The 23355-nt window shown below is 38.6% G+C and overlaps 1 protein-coding gene across 1 annotated transcript in view; it reads left to right on the top strand.

Moving 5' to 3' along the window:
- Positions 1–18625, top strand: part of LOC126093561 (SPARC) — a 101594-nt gene extending 82969 nt beyond the window's left edge. Inside the window, exons 2-8 of the mRNA XM_049908729.1 lie at positions 5281–5366; positions 11912–12134; positions 12362–12477; positions 13484–13630; positions 14325–14527; positions 17961–18108; positions 18196–18625. Of these exons, the coding sequence (XP_049764686.1) occupies positions 5295–5366; positions 11912–12134; positions 12362–12477; positions 13484–13630; positions 14325–14527; positions 17961–18108; positions 18196–18237 (951 nt within the window). The 5' untranslated portion in view covers positions 5281–5294 and the 3' untranslated portion in view covers positions 18238–18625. The remainder of the gene's footprint in view (positions 1–5280; positions 5367–11911; positions 12135–12361; positions 12478–13483; positions 13631–14324; positions 14528–17960; positions 18109–18195) is intronic.
- The last annotated feature ends 4730 nt before the right edge of the window (positions 18626–23355 follow it).

The raw sequence follows: 23355 nt of genomic DNA, 5'->3' as shown, positions 1-23355 counted from the left end.
GAGAATTTTTTTATACATTCATTTTCAAGTATCAGAATTCGAAATACAATCCAATATGGCTGTTGTAAAAATAGCGCTGATATTGCGTCCAAATGGCAGGGGAAATGTACCATTAATAAATGTGGGATTCACTGTAGTTCGCTTTAACAGAAGAGGACGTTGCTTACAACAGCCAACAACTCCATTTGCGTGATTTGCTTTTACAGGTTAAATGTATTTGTTGGAGTAAACTCACAGATACGTGTATAAATGTTCTAATTCTGGCAATAAAAGGCTTTAAGTTTTTCAATGCTTGCTTTATGTTTGTTTTCGTCTTCCGAGCCCATAAGCGGTAAGCTGGCCTCGTTTGATGGCGCGAATTTCGTGAACCGCAACGACCCTTCAAAAGCTTATCTTATTTCGTTGAACTCTGCTCCCCCCAGAGGTTAACGGCCGAAAATGAGAGCTTGCCGTCTTAATCTGGGGCCTTCAAAACCAAACAAAATATCTCAGAAGAATTACGGAGGCCTCTTCCTGTTAATTTTCAGTAGAGTGTAACAGCGTATGTGTATTTTTTTTTTAACTGGAGTGTACTACCTAATTGTCGAAAAACTCATTTACCCTTGCATATTCACAAGAAATATTACAGGTACAAAAAATTACGTTACTAGTGCCTTTATGGTAGCAGCAACGAATATTATAGGAAATATACAGTAGGTGTATTTAATACGATAAACGTCGAACAATCTTGTGGATTTGCATTGACAGAGTGCGGCACTGTCGAAGTTTTCTCGACTGCTCGACTGACATGGGATCAACCCATTCAAGGTTATAAAAAGTCAAACACATCTCTCTCTTTAGCTACAACTTCAAGGCACAACCTGCTCTATAATCTTCAAAGTTCACAATACGAGTTACGGGCTGCTTCGCCAAACACTATCTGATCCGGCGCGCCCACGTGACAGGGGCCAACACGAGTTCGTCGGAGACACAACACACGGTTTGACATCTCGTTTGACCTGACCTGACCATATCCACCCCCACCCGACCAACTTATACGATTACTTCACGGCCAGCTGGCCAAGCCTATATGTCACAGCAAGAAAGCGACACCAAAAGCCAAAATATTTCATGTATCGGTATCATATTTTTCTGTCTTGTCTTCGCAAGTCGCAGTTAATTTTTTGATTGCAACCATCTTCATGGTCTTCTCGCAACCACTCATTAAAGTACGCAAGTGAACTTGCTGACAGTTCCGTACGTTTAAAAACAAGCTATGAGCTTTTTTTCCTTTCCTCAGCTTCATTTATCTCTATGGTGCAAAAATTGGTAATTTACTCTAAATTGCGAAAAGAGTGAGGTCATCCACATAAGTGCTAAAAGGAATCCGTTAAACTTTGATTACACGATAATTAATAATTCAAATCTAAAGGCCGTAAATTCAACTAAATACTTAGGAATTACAATTACGGACAACTTAAATTGGAAAGATCACGTATAAAATGTTCTGGGAAGGCAAACCATAGATTGCGTTTTATTGGCAGGACACTTAGAAAATGAAACAGATCTACTAAAGAGACTACTACGCTTATCCGTCCTCTTTTGGAGTTAGCTGCGCGGCGTGGGATCCTTTCCATATAGGATTAACTGTGTGCATCGAGAAAGTTCAAAGGAGGGCAGCACGTTTTGTACTATCGCGAAATAGGGGAGAGCGTGTCACTGACATAATACAGGATTTGGGGTGGACATAATTAAAACAAAGGCGTTTTTCCTTGCGGTGGAATCTTTCACGAAATTTCAATCACCAACTTTCTCCACCGAATGCGAAAATATTTTGTTGACGCCGACCTACATAGGGAGAAACGATCATAATAATAAAATAAGGAAAATCGGGGCTCGCGCGGAAAGATATGTGTTCGCTTTTTCCGCGCGTTGTTCTCTGCCAGGCATTGAAGAGTGATTTGCAGAGTATTCATGTAGATGTAGATATAGGTTTCAAATCATTATTTAGGGCGGAGTTCCAAATATTGTGTTTTTTTCTATTATTCACACACTATTGTATGTCAGCTCGTGATAGCCTTTTCACTTCCTGGTGTCCCGAAAGCAACAAAATTTTCAAAAATTGATGGCACATCTTTCACGTTGCCACGATTATCGGTGCGCTGCGATTAGGATTTCATGATAAACTCCTTTCGCCCAGGCTTCGAAAGAAGACGAGGGCCAACCCCATAGTCCGGTTGAAGACTCTCTCAATTGACGTCGTTATTATCACTGCAGAAGCGATGGACGGTATAATCGTAGTTTCAGCTTCTGCTATATTTCCTGTTTTTTTAACCAAGGCGACACTTGTCTGTTTACGTCGTAAATCAAAGTACTGCGCGTTTTTAACTGCGCGTAAACCTACAATGCGTAATCCCTCTCCTTTCATTTGCGTTTTAACGTGCAAGCATGAATGAGGAGTCCCATTTTCTGTTACGGCTTGCACCTTTATTACTCCAACGTGTGCCTCGGCCATAAGATTCTTGCGTTAAGATCAAATTGTTGCGTCTCGTTCTCATTGAGCTTCTTCAATTCGGGGCGTGAACTTCATTTCTGAAGCTCCATTTTGTTGTAGAGCCTACACAACATAGGTAGTTTTGTTGTGATTTTTTGCGTCTGCAAATCAGCCGTTAAGACAACATACGCGCCGTTTTTACCAAAGGGCGCTACATTTCGATGCCGCTTCGAAGCGTGTTTAGTTCCCGAGAATTTCTGTTCACATCGATACGGTATTTCCGTCTTTACAGGTACACACGTAAATTAATCAGCCGCTATATTTCAGTTTTGTAGCGCTTCTAAGCCGTATTTAATTGTCAATGGTGAACGACCTATTAATAATGTACGCAGCTGTACAGTTCAAACAAGGCCGAAGTTTGTAGATAATGTTGGACGTAAAAACGTAAACTATGGCACAGTTTGTCATGACAGAAGCATGGAGCGACCGAATATTGGGGAATGGGCTACCGCTACCTCTTACTTAACAGCTCTGTAACGCCCAATGGTAGTCGTTCTTTTGCACTAATCTTGACGAGTGCAGGCGAGAACTTTGAAACTAGTATAAGCCCCTATTTGTTAATCAAGAGACTTGTATGAAGGCAGAGAGGCGTAACTCGCCGAACTATGGTTACACGTGTCTGTTGATTGCTATGGGATTTATATTTCCACTTACACTACGCTTTGCACGGTTATAGAGAGAAAATAATAAGTTCTATGTGCCTCCAATAGTGAACACAAAGCGTTGCATAGAATACCAATGGTGACATTTTTTTTGACAAAGAGTCCCTGCGTCTGAGTCATTTGAATGGCTCAAATTTCTCCAGCATAGAAGAAGAAAATGTTGCAGACGCTTGTGGCTACCTTATTAAATTCTTAATATCAAACATTTATATTATGTGTCCATTTTCACCTCAGCAAAAAGAAAATAACAACACTGCAGTATTGAATTGCTTTTAACCCATACGTTCAAAGCATTCTGAAATCAGCCAGTATCTTCCTCTAACAAGGGAACCTCCCCATCGCACCCCCCTCAGATTTAGTTATAAGTTGGCAAAGTGGATATGCCTTGAAAAACTGAACACAGATCAATCGAGAAAACAGGAAGAAGTTGTGTGGAACTATGAAAAAATAAACAAAATATACAAACTGAGTAGTTGATGCGGAACATAGGCAACTTCAAGGACACATTGAAGACAAGTTAACTGTGGTCCTGTGGTTAGCGTGAGCAACTGCTGAGTGGGAGGTCCTTGGTGTAAAAAACTTTAATTTTTCATTTTCAGTTTTTGTGTCAAACTCTTACGTTTTCATCACTTTTTTGGGAGTGATTATTACATCCACAAGAAAACCTAAATCGGGCAAGGTAGAAGAATCTTTTTACCCATTCGCCAAGTGTACAAGTTAGGTGGGTCGACAACATATTCCTATCATGTGACGCACATGCCGTCACCAGTGTCGTACAGAATATATCAGACGTGTTTTACTGCGGAGGAATCGGTTGACCTATGACCTTGCGATCAAATGTTTTCGGTTCCCATTGGTCAGGCGCGTCCTTTCGTCTACTAATCCCACGGTTTTGCGGTGCGGTCGCAAAACACAGACACTAAACAGAGACGTCAATGAACGAACGTACAGATCATAACTTTGCGAAAATAAAGAAAGTAAAATTTTCACTCAAGGAAAGACTAGAACCAATGACCTCTCGTACCGCAGCTGCTCACGCTAACCACGCGACCACGGCGTTCTTCATCTGAAACTATCCTTGACGTTGCATATCTTGCGCATGGACTACTCAGTTTGTATATTTTGCCTATTATTTCATAGTTCTACACAACTTCTTTCTGTTTTCTCGATGGATCTGTGTTCAGTTTTTCAAGGCCTATCCACTGTGCCAGCTTATAACTAAATCTGAGGGGGGTGCGATGGGGAGGTTCCCTTGTAAGAGCGCAAGAGCTGTTGCTGTTGAGACATGTACACAATCTGAATTGTAGCAGTTGATTAAACAGACGGGTACATTCACTCGTTCACACATTGTCTTTCATAAATACCGTCACATAAGAGAGCCTTCAGGGATGTGGAACGCTCTAAGTTATACATTAACAAGCAAAAGCAACCATTACTGGGACAGTGTCAGTGATGCTGTAGCAACTGAACTGACAGACTCTAGATGACAGACAAACTATCCCGAAAGCATAATTATAAAGTTTCAAGAACCGGTTTTAAACGATGACTATAGGAATGTACTACAGCCCCATACATATTACTCACATAGGGATCGTGAGGACAAGATTAGATTAATTACAGCACACACAATGGCATTTAACCAATCATTGTTCCCGCCCTCCATATGAGAATGTAGTGGGAACATTCCCTAATCACTAGTACAATGGGATGTACCCTATGCCATGCACTTCTTAGTGGTTTCCAGAGCAGAGATGATGATACAACATTCTAGTTATCAAACATAGTATTCTGAAAAGACCTAAATTTTGTTTGCGCCTCTGATTGGTTTCTCTTGTACAAGTGCAACATGGGCTGAAAATTCAACATTAAGATCAGTCACTAAATAATAGGTCATCACCACGAGCAAAAGAGGCAACAGAAAATGATAGCATCAAGGTAGTAATTTAGACTTTATTTGCCGAAACTCAGTAACAAAACATTGCTTATGCTTTATCAGCTGCAACATCTGTATTTCATTCTGACACTCAATTTTTTTATGTGGATGATTGCATCCTTTCATTACAGTCTGCTTCTTTTCTGTTACAGACCCAGTGATCAAGATGAAGTCACATCTTCTACTACTGGCTCTTGTATTTTGCCTTTTGGTTTCCGATGCTTTTGCAGATAAAGTGGTAAGACAACTGATTACATTATTCTTTTCACTTCTGATAGTATATAAGCAACACTAGAAGGAAAAATATTTCTGGGTGTGAAATTTATGGATTAGGTGAATGAAAGAGAGATCTCCAGGCGATTGTAATAAAAATACCACCGTTCACATCGCAGTATAATGGCAGCCTCGGAACTGTTTGAGATTATGTACAGGGTTATTACAAATGATTGAAGCGATTTCACAGCTCTAAAATAACTTTATTATTTGAGATATTTTCACAATGCTTTGCACACACATACAAAAACTCAAAAAGTTTTTTTAGGCATTCACAGATGTTCGATATGTGCCTCTTTAGTGATTCAGCAGACATGAAGCCGATAATCAAGTTCCTCCCACACTCGGCGCAGCATGTTCCCATCAATGAGTTCAAAAGCATCGTTGATGCGAGCTCGCAGTTCTGGCACGTTTCTTGGTAGAGGAGGTTTAAACACTGAATCTTTCACATAACCCCACAGAAAGAAATCGCATGGGGTTAAGTCGGGAGAGCGTGGAGGCCATGACATGAATTGCTGATCATGATCTCCACTACGACCGATCCATCGGTTTTCCAATCTCCTGTTTAAGAAATGCCGAACATCATGATGGAAGTGCGGTGGAGCACCATCCTGCTGAAAGATGAAGTCGGCGCTGTCGGTCTCCTGTTGTGGCATGAGCCAATTTTCCAGCATTTCCAGATACACGTGTCCTGTAACGTTTTTTTCGCAGAAGAAAAAGGGGCCGTAAACTTTAAACTGTGAGATTGCACAAAACACGTTAACTTTTGGTGAATTGCGAATTTGCTGCGAATGCATGAGGATTCTCTACCATCCAAATTCGCACATTGTGTCTGTTCACTTCACCATTAAGAAAAAATGTTGCTTCATCACTGAAAACAAGTTTCGCACTGAACGCATCCTCTTCCATGAGCTGTTCCAACCGCGCCGAAAATTCAAAGCGTTTGACTTTGTCATCGGGTGTCAGGGCTTGTAGCAATTGTTAACGGTAAGGCTTCTGCTTTAGCTTTTTCCGTAAAATTTTCCAAACCATCGGCTGTGGTACGTTTAGCTCCCTGCTTGCTTTATTCGTCGACTTCCGCGGGCTACGCGTGAAACTTGCCCGCACGCGTTCAACCGTTTACTGCAGGCCGACCCGTTGATTTCCCCTTACAGAGGCATCCACAAGCTTTAAACTGCGCATACCATCGCCGAACGAAGTTAGCAGTTGGTGGATCTTTGTTGAACTTCGTCCTGAAGTGTCGTTGCACTGTTATGACTGACTGATGTGAGTGCATTTCAAGCACGACATACGCTTTTCCGGCTCCTGTCGCCATTTTGTCTCACTGCGCTCTCGAGCGCTGTGGCGGCAGAAACCTGAAGTGCGGCTTCAGCCGAACAAAACTTTATTATGAGTTTTTCTAAATATCTGTAGTGTGTCGTGACCATATGTCAATGAATGGAGCTACAGTGAATTTATGAAATCGCTTCAATCATTTGTAATAGCCCTGTACTAATGGCAGCTCACTTTAAAGATGCAAACACCCTCCAAAAGCGGTCCTTGTATCTAAATATATCAACAAGTGTGCCTCACAAACCACAATACGAGGTGTATTCAAAAAATTCCGTAACTTCCTCCACAAAATTTTTCTACGTTTATCTTTGACTTATTGTGCATGGTCTCCTTCGAAATTCTCTCCTCCACAATTGATACATCGCTCCCAACTACGTTTCCACTTCCCGAAGTAGTATTCGCACACCTCTTGATGGATCGCGTGAAGAGCCGACTGCAAATTTTCTTTTATCTCATCTATAAACTTTGGAAATAAAAAATCCGCAGGGGTCAGATCTGGAGAGCACGGAATCTTTCTGGACCCACTGTTAACATCGAACCTTGGTCTCAACATCATAACCGTAAACCCAGGTCTCATCATCAATTATGATCCTCTTAAGGATTTTTTCGTTCTCATTTGCGCAAACCAAAAGCTCTTCACAGATCGCTAGGCGTAGGTCTTTCTGATCTTGACTCCGTGGGACGAACTCGGCGGCGACACGATGGATTCCAAGATGCTGTGTGAGGATTTCATGACATGATCCAACTGAAATGTTACATTCTTCTGCAATACGTCGTACAGTCAATCTTCAATTGGCACGCACAATTTCGTTGATGTTCGTGACATGAGCATCGTCGGTAGACACCGAAGGGGGTCCAAACGAGGATCATCTTTAATTTCTGTCCGGCCGTTTTTAAACCGTGTGAACCATTCGTAACGCTGAGTGCGGCTTACGCACTCCACCGAATGGTGCTGTGTCTCTTTAAAGTTTTTCTTGAGTTTCACGCAAAATTTAATACGGATGCGTTGCTCCTCTAACTCTGAAATTCGCAAACTGTGCGGCCCAACATTCCACTCATTACAACACTGAGAAAAACTGACAATGAAAATTCGGTAGTTACACATTACATACAGGCATGTTCCGGGTGTGCCAACCGCATTTCGCTCCAACATGCCATTGACGCAAAATTACGAATATTTCGGAATTTTTTGAACAGACCTTATATGACATCTGACACACCAAGCGTAGTGAATTACTATTATTTCATCCGCTTCTCCCTCTATTTACTGATACTATTTTGGATGAAAGACTATTGTTTTGTGTCAATATAAGCCCCGAATTCTCTTATTTAGTATCTTGATCATTCCATGTGATGTAACTCAGAAATAATGTTCTTTATTCGTCTTTTAAACTGTGGTCTCTCAAACAATGGAAAATCCAGAATGGAATGGAGCAATATTATGCAAAACATAGTTGCTACTCACCATATGGCGGAAAAGCTCGGTCGCAGATGGGCACAACAAAAAGTGAGCGTTTGTCCACCAAGGCCATTGTAGGAAATAAACAACAGTGTGTGTGATAAAGGGCTTGTTGGCCGAAACCTCACTTTCTGACAGTCTTTTTATAGTGCCTAACTGCGACTCAGCATCTCCCTTATATGGTGAGTAGCAAAAAATGTGGTCTGTGGATTTTGAGTGAAAATCTTTGTAATCAAAATCTTTTCTGTAGTGTCTTTCACTCTCTTGCATATAAGATAATTCTTCCCTTTCAGGTACAAGTTGCTCTTATGCTAGTGGTACACTTGTGGTGCGAACAATTGGTGGCAGACAAAAAAAAAAGAGGCTCTCAGGAACAAATGAATGTAGAATTTCAGTGCTCCTAATTATGTCACTACTGATTACTATGTTTTATATTCATAACATTACATAACTGAATCTGCAAAAACAATATTAGAGCATGCAAATAAAGATACACAATCAAAAATTTTATGATGGGACAGGTTTTGTACTTGGTCCTCCCACATGGATATGAACTATCCAGCTGGGTGTCGAGAGCATTGAGGGTGCTCGGGCGGACACATTTTTTACATGGATTTGATGGGCAACATAATATCACTTTGGGAAGAATAGCAGTATAGCGAGAATGTTCCCCATTTCAAGGCCGAATGGGAGACAGAGAATTTGATTCAGTTGTTCTAAGCTGTACTGAGTGACAAATGGAGCATTTGTTTGCATGATCAGTAGGTGAGCCAAGAGTGGTGTGTGTGTGTGTGTGTGTGTGTGTGTGTGTGTGTGTGTGTTAATTAGGAGAGAGAGAGAAGGCAGGGTTACTCGGAACCTCTTCTTTTTGGTGAATAATGATCTGTCCTCATACAACTATTATAAATGTGGAAGTGCTATTTATCATGCTAGCAAGACATTTTAAAGAATGTTTTATGGGTGGATGTCACATTAAAATTAAAATTGTGAATAAAATTGAGTTACAGATTGTGTGTATAAGAAAAATGATCAGAGAATTAGAGAAGATATTATACTGATAATGCAATAAGAAATTATTTGAGAGAATTGCTAGTGAGTACCTCCCTTCAGGAGGTTGAATGTGTAGTAGCCTACTGCCAACAGAAATGTATAAAAGTAAAAGTGATACACTTTTTCACTCCCAGAGCTAAAGTTCCTTCTTTGCAGAGCAGAGGGACAGGTCAAAGAAGGTAAACAGGAAATGGCAAGTCACTCAGACTATAGGATCAGAAGGACCTACCTGTAGTCAGGATAATTGTAGGCAAAGATGAAGGATGAGGTGTTAGAGAGAATAGGTCACACATGGTACATTTAAAATTTTTTTATTTGGGTTGGGCTTGTTGAACAATACTGCCAACAGCTTGTTATAAAACCATTTATGCAGAGAAATCACAATATAAATATTTTGAATAATGATGTTAAAGTATTTTACAATTTCCACACAGGCTGATACTTAAAGTTAACGAATCTCGACTTATCAACAGTGGGCAAAATAGAATATAAAAAACAGAATTCACCAGATACTGTAAAGCATACACCTGGAGATTAGAGTAATTATGCAACCACAGATATAACACCAAGTTTCATATACACATGTTACTCCCTTTTTTAAAACAAACAAGAGCTTTTATATTTGAGGATCTTTCTGGTAAGCAGTTTTTATGTGCTTCGAAGGAACACCAGATAAACAGTCACAGAACGGGTTATCCTCAATGTCTATCCAATGTTAAGTGGGAAGGAGTTGAACTATGGTTGGTACCCATGCATATCAAGGTGCGAGGGTTGACGGAAATGTAATGCCTCCACCTTCGTAACTCGTAACTTCGCATTGGTATGCGACAGGTACTGGCTTGTTCCATAGCCTCTTCTCTACAGTTCCAGTTGGCGGGAAGCCTTAGCATTCAATCGTTCTGTTGTTACAGTGTAAAGTATGGAACCCTGTGCAGATGGTCGGTCAATGCAATTTAAGCAATGTGCAGTCATTGAATTTTTGATAGCATGCATAGAATACTATGTATGCTAGGCCTCTTGGCAGTGGTTGGGAAGGAAGTGAGACAGGGTTGTTGCCTCTCCCCGATGTTATTCAATCTGTATATTGAGCAAGCAGTAAAGAAACAAAAGAAAAATTTGGAGTAGGTATTAAAATCCATGGAGAAGAAATAAAAACTTTAAGGTTCGCCGATGACATTGTAATTCTGTCAGAGACAGCAAAGGACTTGGAAGAGCAGTTGAACGGAATGGACAGTGTCTTGAAAGGAGGATATAAGATGAACATCAACAATAGCAAAACTAGGATAATGGAATGTAGTCGAATTAAATTGGGTGATGCTGAGGGAATTAGATTAGGAAATGAGAAACTTAAAGTAGTAAAGGAGTTTTGCTATTTGAGGAGCAAAATAACTGAAGATGGTTGAAGTAGAGAGGATATAAAATGTAGACTGGCAATGGCAAGGAAAGCGTTTCTGAAGAAGAGGAATTTGTTAACATCGAATATAGATTTAAATGTCAGGAAGTCGTTTCTGAAAGTATTTGTATGGAGTGTAGCCTTGTATAGAAGTGAAACGTGGACAATAAATAGTTTGGACAAGAAGAGAGTAGAGGCTTTCGAAATGTGGTGCTACAGAAGAACGCTGAAGATTAGATGAGTAGATCACATAACTAATGAGGAAGTACTGAATGGAATTGGGGAGAGGAGGAGTTTGTGGTACAACTTGGCTAGAAGAAGGGGTCAGTTGGTAGGACATGTTCTGAGGCATCAAGGGATCACCAATTTAGTATTGGAGGGCAGTGTGGAGGGTAAATATCATAGAGGGAGACCAAGAGATGAATACATTAAGCAGATTCTGAAGGATGTAGGCTGCAGTATGTACTGGGAGATGAAGCAGCTGACACAGGATAGAGTAGCATGGAGAGCTGCATCAAACCAGTCTCAGGACTGAAGACCACAACAAAAAGGCCTTTTTCTGGTACTTTAGCAATTGTATTCTTTAGTGCTTAGTGGAAGGAATGTTAGTTTGCTCTGCTGATGTTCCACAGGCCATTAGGAACAAATTTCACAAGTCTTCCTATCACTTCTATTGTCAGAATAACAGGGACATGATCTATTCCTAATGTGTCATGCAGTATTGACCAAGTAGAAACACTGGGAATTAGTGGCAAGTATAACAAGAGAGCTACAACAGAGCCACTTGTATGAGGAAGAGATACCAGAGTAGGAGACCCATCATTGATGATTAGAATATGATTATCTTCTATTACTTTGGCTAAGCTTTGTCCCGGATAGTCTGTATACGAATTCCCCCGTTTTGTGCTGTTGGCGCTGGAAACCTCACAGAGCACTAGAAGTGGTTCTAGTTATGACAACAGTGCATTCCATTCTGCTTTACTTATCTTTCTTCTCAGGGAACAATATTCCAATGAAAGGATGATAAGGATGGAGTGAGAAGTAAAGATAGGTTAGGGTGAAGAAGAGAAAAGCATAGTGCAATTAAGAATCAGGGAAACATTGTATGTGATAAAAAGTGTACTGAGAAAAGAGGGTGGGGATATGCTAATAGAGATTAAGTCCAGAAGGGTGTTTTGAGAGACCCAGTTAGAATCTATTTTGTTTGTTTCTCATTAATACAATATAATAATGCATGACTAATATACTCAATGTACAAAATTTTCATTATTTTTAGAGGAAACACAAGAAATATCGGCGAGTCCGCACTACAACTACTACCACAACAGAACCGCAAGCTGAAGCCATTCAAGGAGCAGAGGATGGTGATGTTTTCTCAGTGCTAGCACAGGATGAAGAAGAAGAGGAAAAAGCACAGGAGAATGAAGATTTGAAAAAGACACCAGAAGAGGAAGAAGAGGAGCCACAGCAGCCAGACGATAATGAAGTCATAGCCATTGGTATGAATTTTATATAATGAAATATCATTTCTAACTTGCCTGATCATATTTTGTGTGTGAATGACAGAAACTGAGATATTAAAATGTAAGCTTTCATATACAATACTTTCCATGTGACATTTTACAGTTTTGCTTTACGGAATCACTCTTGAGTAGTTATTTGTACTTTTATACATGCACAATATCTCTATAATTTTGTAACAATTCCTTACTCTTGCCTGGTGCAGATCCTTGTGCAGAGAAGCACTGTGGAGCTGGTCAAGTGTGTGAAGTGAATGAACAAGGAGAAGGGCACTGTGTCTGTATTCCTGACTGTCCTGTTGAAGTGGATCCTCGCAGAAAGGTATTATTAGATGCTATTTAAAATTAGTATTTCACTTACTAAATACTGTAGCAATGGTTGTTCTACTACAGATAGCTAGGAAGCTACATCATAACACATTCATGACCATTCTCTGCCAAATAATTATTTTGCTTCATGCTCCACAAACCCACAATGATCTAGTATACAAACACATTTAGTAGAACTCTTATGTAACTTTTGTTTTAAGAGTGAAATTTACTAGTACATTATGTTGCTCAATGACCTTCTCAAGACTACATACACACTGAAATACAAAATAGAGAAATGATAAAAGCACACTGCTGGAGTGTCTACAGATCTTATGTAAACAGAAAGATAGACCGCCTATTGTTGATTCACAGATTTAGAAGACTCTGTTGAATGGATACATCTAGAACCTGCAATGCTAATGAGTCTCAGTATTCCAGGAACAATGACAGCCATGCCATTAATCCTGTATTCTGAGTAAGAGACCTGTCTGTTGTTTTTACAAGTAGATGGTGTCGTTTTCCCATCATAAAACTTTTATATCCTGTACAAATATTGGTTCTAGTGCCCAAATGTTTGACACTGAATATGGTTTCCTCTATGTGATAGTGTGACTCATTCTTCCTTTTCTGTTTATCGTGTTCCTGTTCCACAAACTTCTATCCAGTTAATTGATATGTCACATTTGCTGCCTGTAATATGTCATAGCTCTTTCCCAGTTTGATAATAAATTGTTTTATTTTCTTGTGGCATATTTCTGGAAGTTGCAAAAATTTGCTTGTGTGTGATTCGAAATTCATCAAAATACCTAGAGTACTCAAACATCTTTAGTGTACTTTGGTACCTTTTAAACTAATATGCCATTTTAAAATCATTCTTTACCTGTCTTGATACAGCCTGTGTTATGAGACACTCAACCAGTTACATGAAATTTTCTTACAGTGTATGAATGTACACCTAACAATATGTGTTGAGTTGTTTCCGTTGTTCCTAAATTATTTACAATATGTGTTAACAGGTGTGTTCCAATCACAATGAGACTTGGGGCTCAGACTGTGAGGTCTACCAGATGCGTTGCTGGTGCAAGCATGGCATGGATGGATGCCGGGGTGATGAATACTCTCATGTCCACATTGAATATTATGGCGAATGCAGAGACATGCCTGTAAGTTTACTTCATAGTTCTACAGTGAAAAATATATGCTCTTCTTGAAACAAATAACAACAGACTGATGGAGTTTCTATCAATAGCTTCGGTTTTGTGAGAATCATTTATCCATCACTTCAGTTTCCCAATGCTTTGTGAAATTTGCCTTCTCTTACTCAGGAGGTGACAGTCAGTGAATTTCTTCACACTGCCATGTCAGTTGATCCAGAGCACAATGAAGTAACCGCAGATGATTCTGAGTTCATGAAACAACTATATCTGCAGTTGACCTACAGATCTCTCCCACACAATTTCTTCCCAGTTGCATGGATTACAGGAGTACACCTCAACTCATAATCCAAGCTACTGGGAGACCATTGTGTGAGAGAGATCTGAAGATCAACTGCAGGTACGGTCGTTATGTGAGCTCAGAAGTGACCGCAGTGCCTTCATCGTGCTCAGGACCAACCGAGATGGCAGTGTGAATAATTTCGGCAACTACCAGTTCCAAAGTTAGAGAAGACAATCTTTCCAAATCTTCAGGAAACTGAAACAATGGAAAGATGATTCTTGGAAAACCATAGGTATTGACAGAAACCCCATGACACAAATAATGTAATGATCAGAATAAACTGAAAAAACTGATTTTTCATAAAACCCATTGTTTGATAGAAATAATTAATAGTACTGTATCTAAAACTGTGTTAAATAGGAATGCACACCTGATGAAATGGCTGACTTCCCACGCCGAATGCGTGACTGGCTTTTCAACATAATGCGTGATTTGGCTGACCGTCGTGAACTGACACCTCACTACCTGGAAATGGAACGCGAAGCTGAAAATAATATGACCCGCCGATGGACCAACGCTGCCATCTGGAAATGGTGTGACTTGGATGGACACCCACATGACAGGTACAATATTAATATTTGATTCATGTAGTTTCATGGATACAAGCACTAAAGTCACATTAGCTCCAGTCAAATATATTTTCACAGTTAAATATTTTGTGGTTCACAATTAAAAAAAAAAAGAGAATTAAAATTATTCTGTTGTGATAACATCTTAACTAAAATACAGAAGGAGACTTCCATCATTCCAGTAGTGTCTTCATTCCCTATATCTCTCTCTGCTTTTATTACCACTTCTGCTCTTTATTTTATTTTCTTTTTTTAACCTACAAACAAGTAAACACTATACAGATACGTAACACACTGTAGAGTAAGAATGAGAGACAGAAATTAACTCACATAGTTTGGTCATGTACCTTCCTCTATTATCATGTGATTTGCTCTTTATACAGTAATGAAACACTTATTTCTACATATATGAAATAACTACACAGTTCACACACAACATTTATAAGTTTTTCTGTCTACTAGGTACAAAATTGGCACTGCTTTAATTATTGAAGCTATTTTTGTCACTCGATGTGCTGTATCAAAACATAAGTAATTTAAGAATCAGCTAGCTACCACTAAACACACACAGTTTTTAAATAATTTTATTCTCCATCACCAAGTGCACTTCTGAACTTGGACAGCATCATCAGATTTTATCTATTTTTGTAGGAAAGCTCTCATAGAATGTAAATACTTTTGGATTAACGGAGACCACTCACCAAAAAGCAGAAGCATTGAGTTGTCAACAGGCACGCACAAAAGGAAGAAAACTTGCTAACTTGCTAACTTGCAGAGTAATCCTTTTTGAGCTAGAGTAAAACAAACACAAACACAAATACACACACACACACACACACACACACACACACACACACACACACATGTGCAAGTGCGCGTGCACTCACACCTATCTAGGCCTCTACATAGTGCCGGCTAGATGCACATTTCTGCATTTCAGCAGATGGATTATGTTGTGGCGGGCTTTGTGTTGGGTGGGGTGGGTAGAGGAAGAGAGAGGTGGAAGGCAGGGAGAGGGGTTGGGTGCGGGTGGCTAGTGGCTCACCAGTTTGCTGGCTACAAATGTGGGAGGGGTGGCAGGTGCATAGGCTAGGCCTGTGATGCCCGGTTGTCAGAGGTGGTGGAGAACAGTGTACACTGAAGGTGATGTTAACACGTGAATTTGGGAGGGAGTGACACACTGGAGGAAGGGGAAACTGTTGGGTAGAGGGTGTGGGGATAGTGGGTTACTGGAGATTAAGGCCAGGATGATAATGGGAGTGAAGGACGTGTTGCAAGGATCACTTCATCTGCATAGTTCAGAAAAGCTAGTGATAGAGGAAAGGATCCAGATGGCCAGGTTGTGAAGCAGCCACTGAAACTGATTGTGTTATGCTGAGCTGCAAGTTTTGCCACCGGGCAGTCAGCTATGTCCTTGCCAACTGTTTGGTGGTGGCCATTCATCCTACTGGACAGCTGGTTGGTAGTCATACCAACATAAAAAGTTGTGCAGTGCTTGCAGCAGAATTGGTATAGGACAAGGTTGCTTACACAGGTGTCCTCACCTCTGATGAGGTCTTACTTAGGTCTTTGATCAGTTACTTACTTATGTCCTTGATCACTGAAAGACATCTCAATTGATAAAAAGAGAGTTCACAAGTTAACCAAAATTAACAGAGAGAAGCTAGTGTATTTTTTAATTCAATAGTTGAAGTGATTTAGAAATATAAATGTTGACTTGAATAAGGAGTACATAATACATAAATGAAACAAAGTAGTAGTAGTAGTAGTAGTAGTAGTAGTAGTAGTGATGGTGGTGGTGGTGGTGGTTTTAATCATTCGTAAAAGTGTTTACTATCTTATTGGACATGTCTTGTTGATATTAAACTTTAGGAATAACAAAATAAAGTCATTAATATGTACAGACATTTACATACTTAGAGGTCTAGTATGACAAGTATGGGATAGTTAACTGGCCTCGGCATTACAGGACCCATCCCAGCATTTGCCAGAAGTAACTTGGTGAAATGATGGAAAAAAAAATCTGCAGGAGTTAATTCTAGTACTCATCAGTATCTGAACAAATGAAGTCAGTACAAAAATGGATCCACTTTCTGTATTTAATGAACCACTGTTACTTGTAACTCTTTCAAATAATTTGTGTGTATCTCCTGATACAAGACACAGCACTACCATTCTGCAACTGCACACTCTGCACTACTTTTTGTAACCTATTTACTTTCTTGCCTTGCAGTTTGCTTCCTGTAATAGAACTATCCCTTTTCGTTGCTCTAGTTTTCAAATACAACCAGCCCATCATGTTTCTATCAAATCGAGACCAGTTGATTTGTCTTTTTTATATGCAGCAATATTCAATGATGGTTCATCACACCATTCTAATGTGAAACAATTTTTAATTTGCTGATTTTAAGGCACAGGTATAATATATACCATCAGTGTTCAGTGTCATTCATCTTACCAACAGCAAGGAAGCTGGCAATTGTTGAACAACAGTGTGTGTTCAGTACTGACATAATTTCCTTCCAACTCAGTATTTAATATGAAATTGTCAGAGGTTTTTATATTCATACTGAATGTGATTTGCAGAGACAACGTCCTACCTTGTCACATATTTAATATGTATTTTTGAAAAACTAAGAATGAAAGAAGCATATGAAATACAATTACAAGTGATAAATATTACATTTAAGGGATAATGGCCATAACTGGACTTCCTCATATACTATGCTAAATTTTTGTAAATTAACTAACAATACAGCACTAACATGCAGCTGGGACAAAACTCATTTAGAGCAGAAATTGTTCGTTGTAAGTAAGGGAACAATTTTGGGTCAGTCATGAATGGCACAGTGGTTTACAATCTGTAGTGAAGGATGAGTCTTCTCTACTTTTGTATTGATGCTTGATGCAAAGCACATACATAGCACCATCACTGCCTGCACGAGGAAGGGTTGCTTGTGCCTCCTACACTGGTTGTCTCCTTGTGGTAGTTTATAAGCTTCGCAGACCTTGCTTTCACCATTCCTCACACCTCATGCTATTAGTGGCTAATGATCAAGAAATTGTAGGCATTATAGTTCTTTTGCTTGTAATGCATCACAGAATACAGCATTGTTATGGAGAATTAAAAACATGTGACTATGATTATTTTAACTCATGTCATTCTAAGAGAATTTCAACCAATTTTGGCTGGCTTTCATATTAGAGATGTACTTCCAATTTAATGCAGTAATGTCTTTTCTTCTGTGATTCAGCAATGTACTTACTGTTGCACTGTTCCTTCATATTCTGTTAAAAAATACAGTGCTCTGTAACTCTTAAGGAAAATCCGTCATGTCATGTAACAGTATTATTTAGTAACATACTTTTTATTGTGAAATATGGGTTATAAAACATTTTTTACTTTGAAATCTATGTCTGTCTGCAGGAGTGTGTCAAGGCATGAGCTGTTCCCAATCCGTGCTCCACTCATGGCTCTAGAGCACTGTATAGCACCTTTCCTTGACAGCTGTGATGTTAACGACGATCACACTATCTCCCTGGTAGAATGGGGGAAATGCCTGGAATTGGATCAGGTAAGGCACTTTCAGTCAGCATATCAATCTTAATAAACCATCCCTCATGTGGAATGAAATAAATAAACACATTTTCTTTTCCTTTAGGATGATCTGGATGAAAGGTGTGATGAACTGAGAGAAGGCTAAGGAGCTATACTCCTTGAAAGCTCCAATCCTATTTGGCCTTTTTGTTTGGAGTAAAGTGTGGTACAAAGTAACTTCACACTTTGGAAATTGATAATACTTGCATTAGTACTATTCAGTACTTTGTGAAATCAAACATGTGGTGCTAAGCTTTTAGTTTTGTAAGTTAACGTGTTTTTAACACTATATATTTAAGATGTGCAACTACCGTACTACTTCCGACCAACTAGACAAAAAGAAAAGTGCAGCATTGTGAAATATTTAGTTTTAGTGTTAAATGAAAACTGATTTAATTATTGTGATTATTATTTGACAACACTGCCATAGGTTTTAATAATAAGTTTTTTTTATTATTATACTGTACATTTGAAAATAAAATGTCAACAAAATACTTATAATTTGTTATTTACTGTATTACACAAAAATTCTAATTTAACAATGGAAAATCCAGTGTGGTTTCAGCTCTCTGAGACTGAAGACGTGTGTGCAAGTTGTGTTTGCGTGAGTGTGAGTGTGTGTGTGTGCGTATGTGTGTCTACTACTGACAAAGGCCGAATGCTACAGTTGTGTGAATCTTTTTGTTGTGCCTATCATGACTCAAAAATTCTAATTACTTTCAGTAACCATATAGTACAAATGAGATTATCTTCAACACATTACAACATATGGAACTTCGTGAACAGGTTTAATAATAGTTGCCTATTCTGCTGCTCTCATTTTTATTGCTTTGTTGCTGGTTTCTTGCATTTAAATATCCTTAATTTATTAGAATACTATATACACTTTCACTCAAATTTATTTTCTTTATGCTTCTTTTTTTTCTTTTATGGTTCTCTTAATGTAGCTTCTCATTTTGTCAACAAAGATTCGGAGTTTTAGCTGTAGAGGGGTTGACAGCCAAAACAAATTTTCTGGATGATGAGAAGCCATCACATTAGCTATCACTGATTGGATACAAAACATCCTTTTATTTTGCAATTAGCATTTCTGTGCATTTTTGGTAGTTATCACTGGATTACAATTCCATGTATGTGCATGAAAGGAAAATTAGATAAATTTATTTCTGGATATCTGTGATCAGCCTTTTACAGACAGTATGGGTGAAAAAGAGATGAGAAAGCCAAAATTATCTCTGCTTCCCATTTTCTACTCTCCATTTTTAATCATTTGTCTTCTGATTGCTTTGATGCAGCCCATCACAACTTCCTCTCCTGCACTAACTTTTTCATTTCAGAGTGGCACTTAGGCCTAATGTTCTCAATTATTTGTTGGATATATTCCAATCTCTGTCTTTCCCCACAGTTTATGCCATCTATGGCTCCCTCTAGTTCCATGGAAGTTATTCCCTGGTGTCTCAGTACATTTTCTATTACTCTGTCTAATCTTCTTGTCAGTGTTTTCCACATATTCCTTTCCTTCCTTTTCTTGCTGATTCTGTGGAGTAACTTCATTTCTTATCTTATCTATCAACATTTTCAGCATTTTTCTGTAACAATAAATCTCAGATGCTTCAGTTATTTTCTTTTACAGTTTTCCCATAGTCCATGATTCTCTTTCTTACAATTCTGTGTTCCAGAGATACATTCTCAGAAATTTCTTTCTAAAATTGAGGCCTATGTTTGTTATGATCAGACTTATTTTAAAGAAGAATGGCCTCTTTGCCCGAACTAGTCTGCTTCTTATATCCTCCTTGCTTGGCCTGTCATGTGCTACATCGCTTCCACAGTAGCAGTGTTCCTTCACTTCGTCTATTATGCTGTCTCAGTTTTGCTCTAAGTTTATTGCTAATCTTATTTCTGATATTCCTTATTACTTTTATCCTCCTTTGGTTTACCCTCCGTCTGTATCCTGTTCTCATTAGACTGTACATTCTATTCAGCACGTTCGTCACTGTCATTGAGGATGACATTGTTATCCTCAATGACAGTGACAATGTCATCAGCAACCTTTATCACTGATACCCTTTCACCCAGAATTTTAAATTCACTTCTAAAACTTTCGTATATTTCCATCAATCTTCATTGAATAGGTTGAAGAGTAGGGGAGACAGATAGCATCTTTGCCTTATGACCTCTTTAATTTGAGCACTTCTCTCTTGGTCTTTGATTCCTATTGTTCCCTTTTGTTTCTTGTAGATATTGTATACTACATTCATCTTTCCCCAAAGTGTGTTCCAATTAATCAGAGTTCTTCGCACATCTTTCAACATTTTACACTGTCAAATGCTTTTTATGGGTCAATAAATCCTAGAAGGTCTCTTCATTTTTCTTAAGTCTTGCCACCGCCATCAAGTAAAAAGTCGGAACTCTCTGTCTGGTATCTTTACCTTTTTAAAGCCCAAATGACAGTCCTCTAATAGATCTTCAATTTTCAACAGTGTTATGAAAAGGATAGATTACTACAGTAGATTACAGTAAAGAAGACACGTTCAGCATTTTCTTTTCTGAAGAATGCTATTGCCAAAAGTTATATGAGTAACAGGCTTTAAGTTGTTCCTCAAGCCAGCGTGTCATCTTTAAAGTAAGTAGAAATCTATCCTTTGTATAATACTGCTGATATTCCAGCCTGGACATTCCTTTGTTAAATCTTCAATTTTGTTTTATATAATTCTTGTCGGTAATATGAATCCATGAGCTGTTAGGCTGACTGCGCAATAATTCTTACATTTATTTGCCTCTGATATCTTTGAGGTGGTGTGGATGATATTCTTATGAAAGTCCAGTGGTATACCTCCAGTGCCACAAATTTGACACACTAACTTGAATAATCATTTGATTGACTTTTCCCAACAATTTTAGAAATTCCAATGGAATGTGACCTGTGCCTTCAGCCTCATTTAATTGCAAGCCTTTCAAAACCCTATCAAACTCTGGCTCTAATATTATGTCTTCCAAATCTACCCATTTCTTCTTCTGTCACATCAGCAGGCATTTCTTCCATCTTGTAAAGGCTCTCAATGTACTTTTTCCATCTATCTACCCTATCCTCTGTGTTTATGAATGGAATTTATTTTGATCTCTTAATTGTGACACTCTTGCTCTTAATGTCACGAAAAGTTGTTTTGACTTTTCTACATGCTGAACTTGAGCACCTAATGAAAATTTCCTTTTGTATTTCTTCTCAGTTTTCCTGCAGTCATTACTTTTTTCTTCCCTGCGCTTCATCTTTTGCTTCCCGGCAAACTGTATTGGTTTCATTCCAAAGTGACCTGTAGTGGCATATTTCTGCCTCAACAATTTTTAAAGTATTTCTTCTGTCATCCAAGATTTCTTCCCATGTTGATCCCTATTACCTGTTCACTATCCTCATATACTTTCATCACATCTTCATCTTCTGCTTGTGATGTTCACAATTACATCCGAGCTATATAAATTACTGTGTCCTACTTTCCTACTCATAATGAATCCTACTCCCATTACACCATTTGTTGACATGATCCTATATTCATCTGACCAGAAATCCTCATCTTCTTTCCATTTTACTTCACTGACCCCGCGCTATATCTAGACTGAGTCTTTGTGTTTCCCTTTTCAGATTTTTATGCTTCCCTATCACATTAACATTTGTGGTGCCGATGAAACAAACACTAACATCGATATGCATTCATCTTTGGACTCTAAGCATTATCTTTGGATGTTCCACCATGTTCAGTTCTTTGTGATCCTTGTATGTGTTAAGGTCAATAAATGAACTACTGCGAAATGGATGTGATTATTGGTGCAAACAGCCCGGTAATCCTCCTCACATTCTTAAAATTCCATACTCTTACTCATAGAATGACAATATTTCATTTATTTTTCTCATGGTCACTCAACACTTCGCAGTCCCCTTCCAGAGATCTGAATGGGGGACTACTCCAGAATTTTTTTATTTATCTGTATTTGCTGTAACTGCTCGTTTGCACATTTCTGACATGGTTTTTGTGTTTTTGGAAATACCATTTTTGAGCATGTTACTATGATTTGTAAATGGGCCACAGCCTGAAATTAGTTATTGAGTGAATAGAAAAAGTGCAATTTGCAATTTTGGCTGGTTTTTCATTGTACTGATTAACAGAAGTTGTTGACCCACAGCTATTCCAGCATGCTGCAAGTTCGCCACAACTTTTTGCCAACAGAGATATTATCAAGGTACCTTTCCAGTTACATCTCCTGTGGATACACATTATTTATCTTTAATGCAATAGTTTCCATTACCTTCCGTATTTCTTTGAAGGCTGACAGCCTTTCTAAATAAAGAAAACCTAATAAGTAATGTGCAACACAGATTCAGAATTGGCAGATCAACACAGTCAGCTATTTATATCTTCCTAAATGAAATTCTAACTGCAGTAGATAGTAAGCAACATGTGTCTGGCATATTTCTTGACCTTTGTAAAGTCTTCGATGTAACTGATCATAATACTCTGTTGCAGAAGCTAGTTAATTATGGAGTACGAGGCCTGCGAAATAAGTGGATACATTCCTACCTTCATGACCATCAACAGATCACTCAAATAAAATAAAGAGACATAAAAACACAAAGAATTGTAATTTTTACAGTAATGCACGAAACATTACACATGGAATTCCTCAAGGGTCAGTCCTTGGGCCAATTCTTTTCATTCTTTATGTTAATGACTTGTCAGAAAAAATAACGAACGGGACAACAGTACTTTTTGCAGATGACACAAATATCCTAATCAAATCATCTGATGAGGAAAGCCTACAAATAACAGCTACAGGTACAATATGAAATTTAACACAATGGTTCAGAACAAACAAACTAATAATAAATAATGAAAAACCAGTGACATTCAATTTACACAATTCACAGAGACTACATCCTGCAAGATTGATTTTTAAAATTGATGGAAAAACTGTCTCATCTGTGAGCAACACAAAATTTTTAGGTATACATATTCAGCAAAATCTAAAATGGGAGACACATTTGTGACGGAGTCTTCAACATGCACAATTTGCATATTTGGAGTGAGGATAACCCACATGCCACAGTTACTAGCACTCATCAAGTGCAGTTCTTCATTAATGTGTGGGTTGGTGTTGTTGGGGACTGTTTAATTGGGCCATATCTGCTATCTAGGCCATTAAATGGAAGGCACTATTACCATTTTCTCGCCAG

This window comes from Schistocerca cancellata, chromosome 1, assembly GCF_023864275.1.
Source record: "Schistocerca cancellata isolate TAMUIC-IGC-003103 chromosome 1, iqSchCanc2.1, whole genome shotgun sequence".
Taxonomy (NCBI): domain Eukaryota; kingdom Metazoa; phylum Arthropoda; class Insecta; order Orthoptera; family Acrididae; genus Schistocerca; species Schistocerca cancellata.
This window is presented reverse-complemented; position numbering and strand designations above follow the sequence as displayed.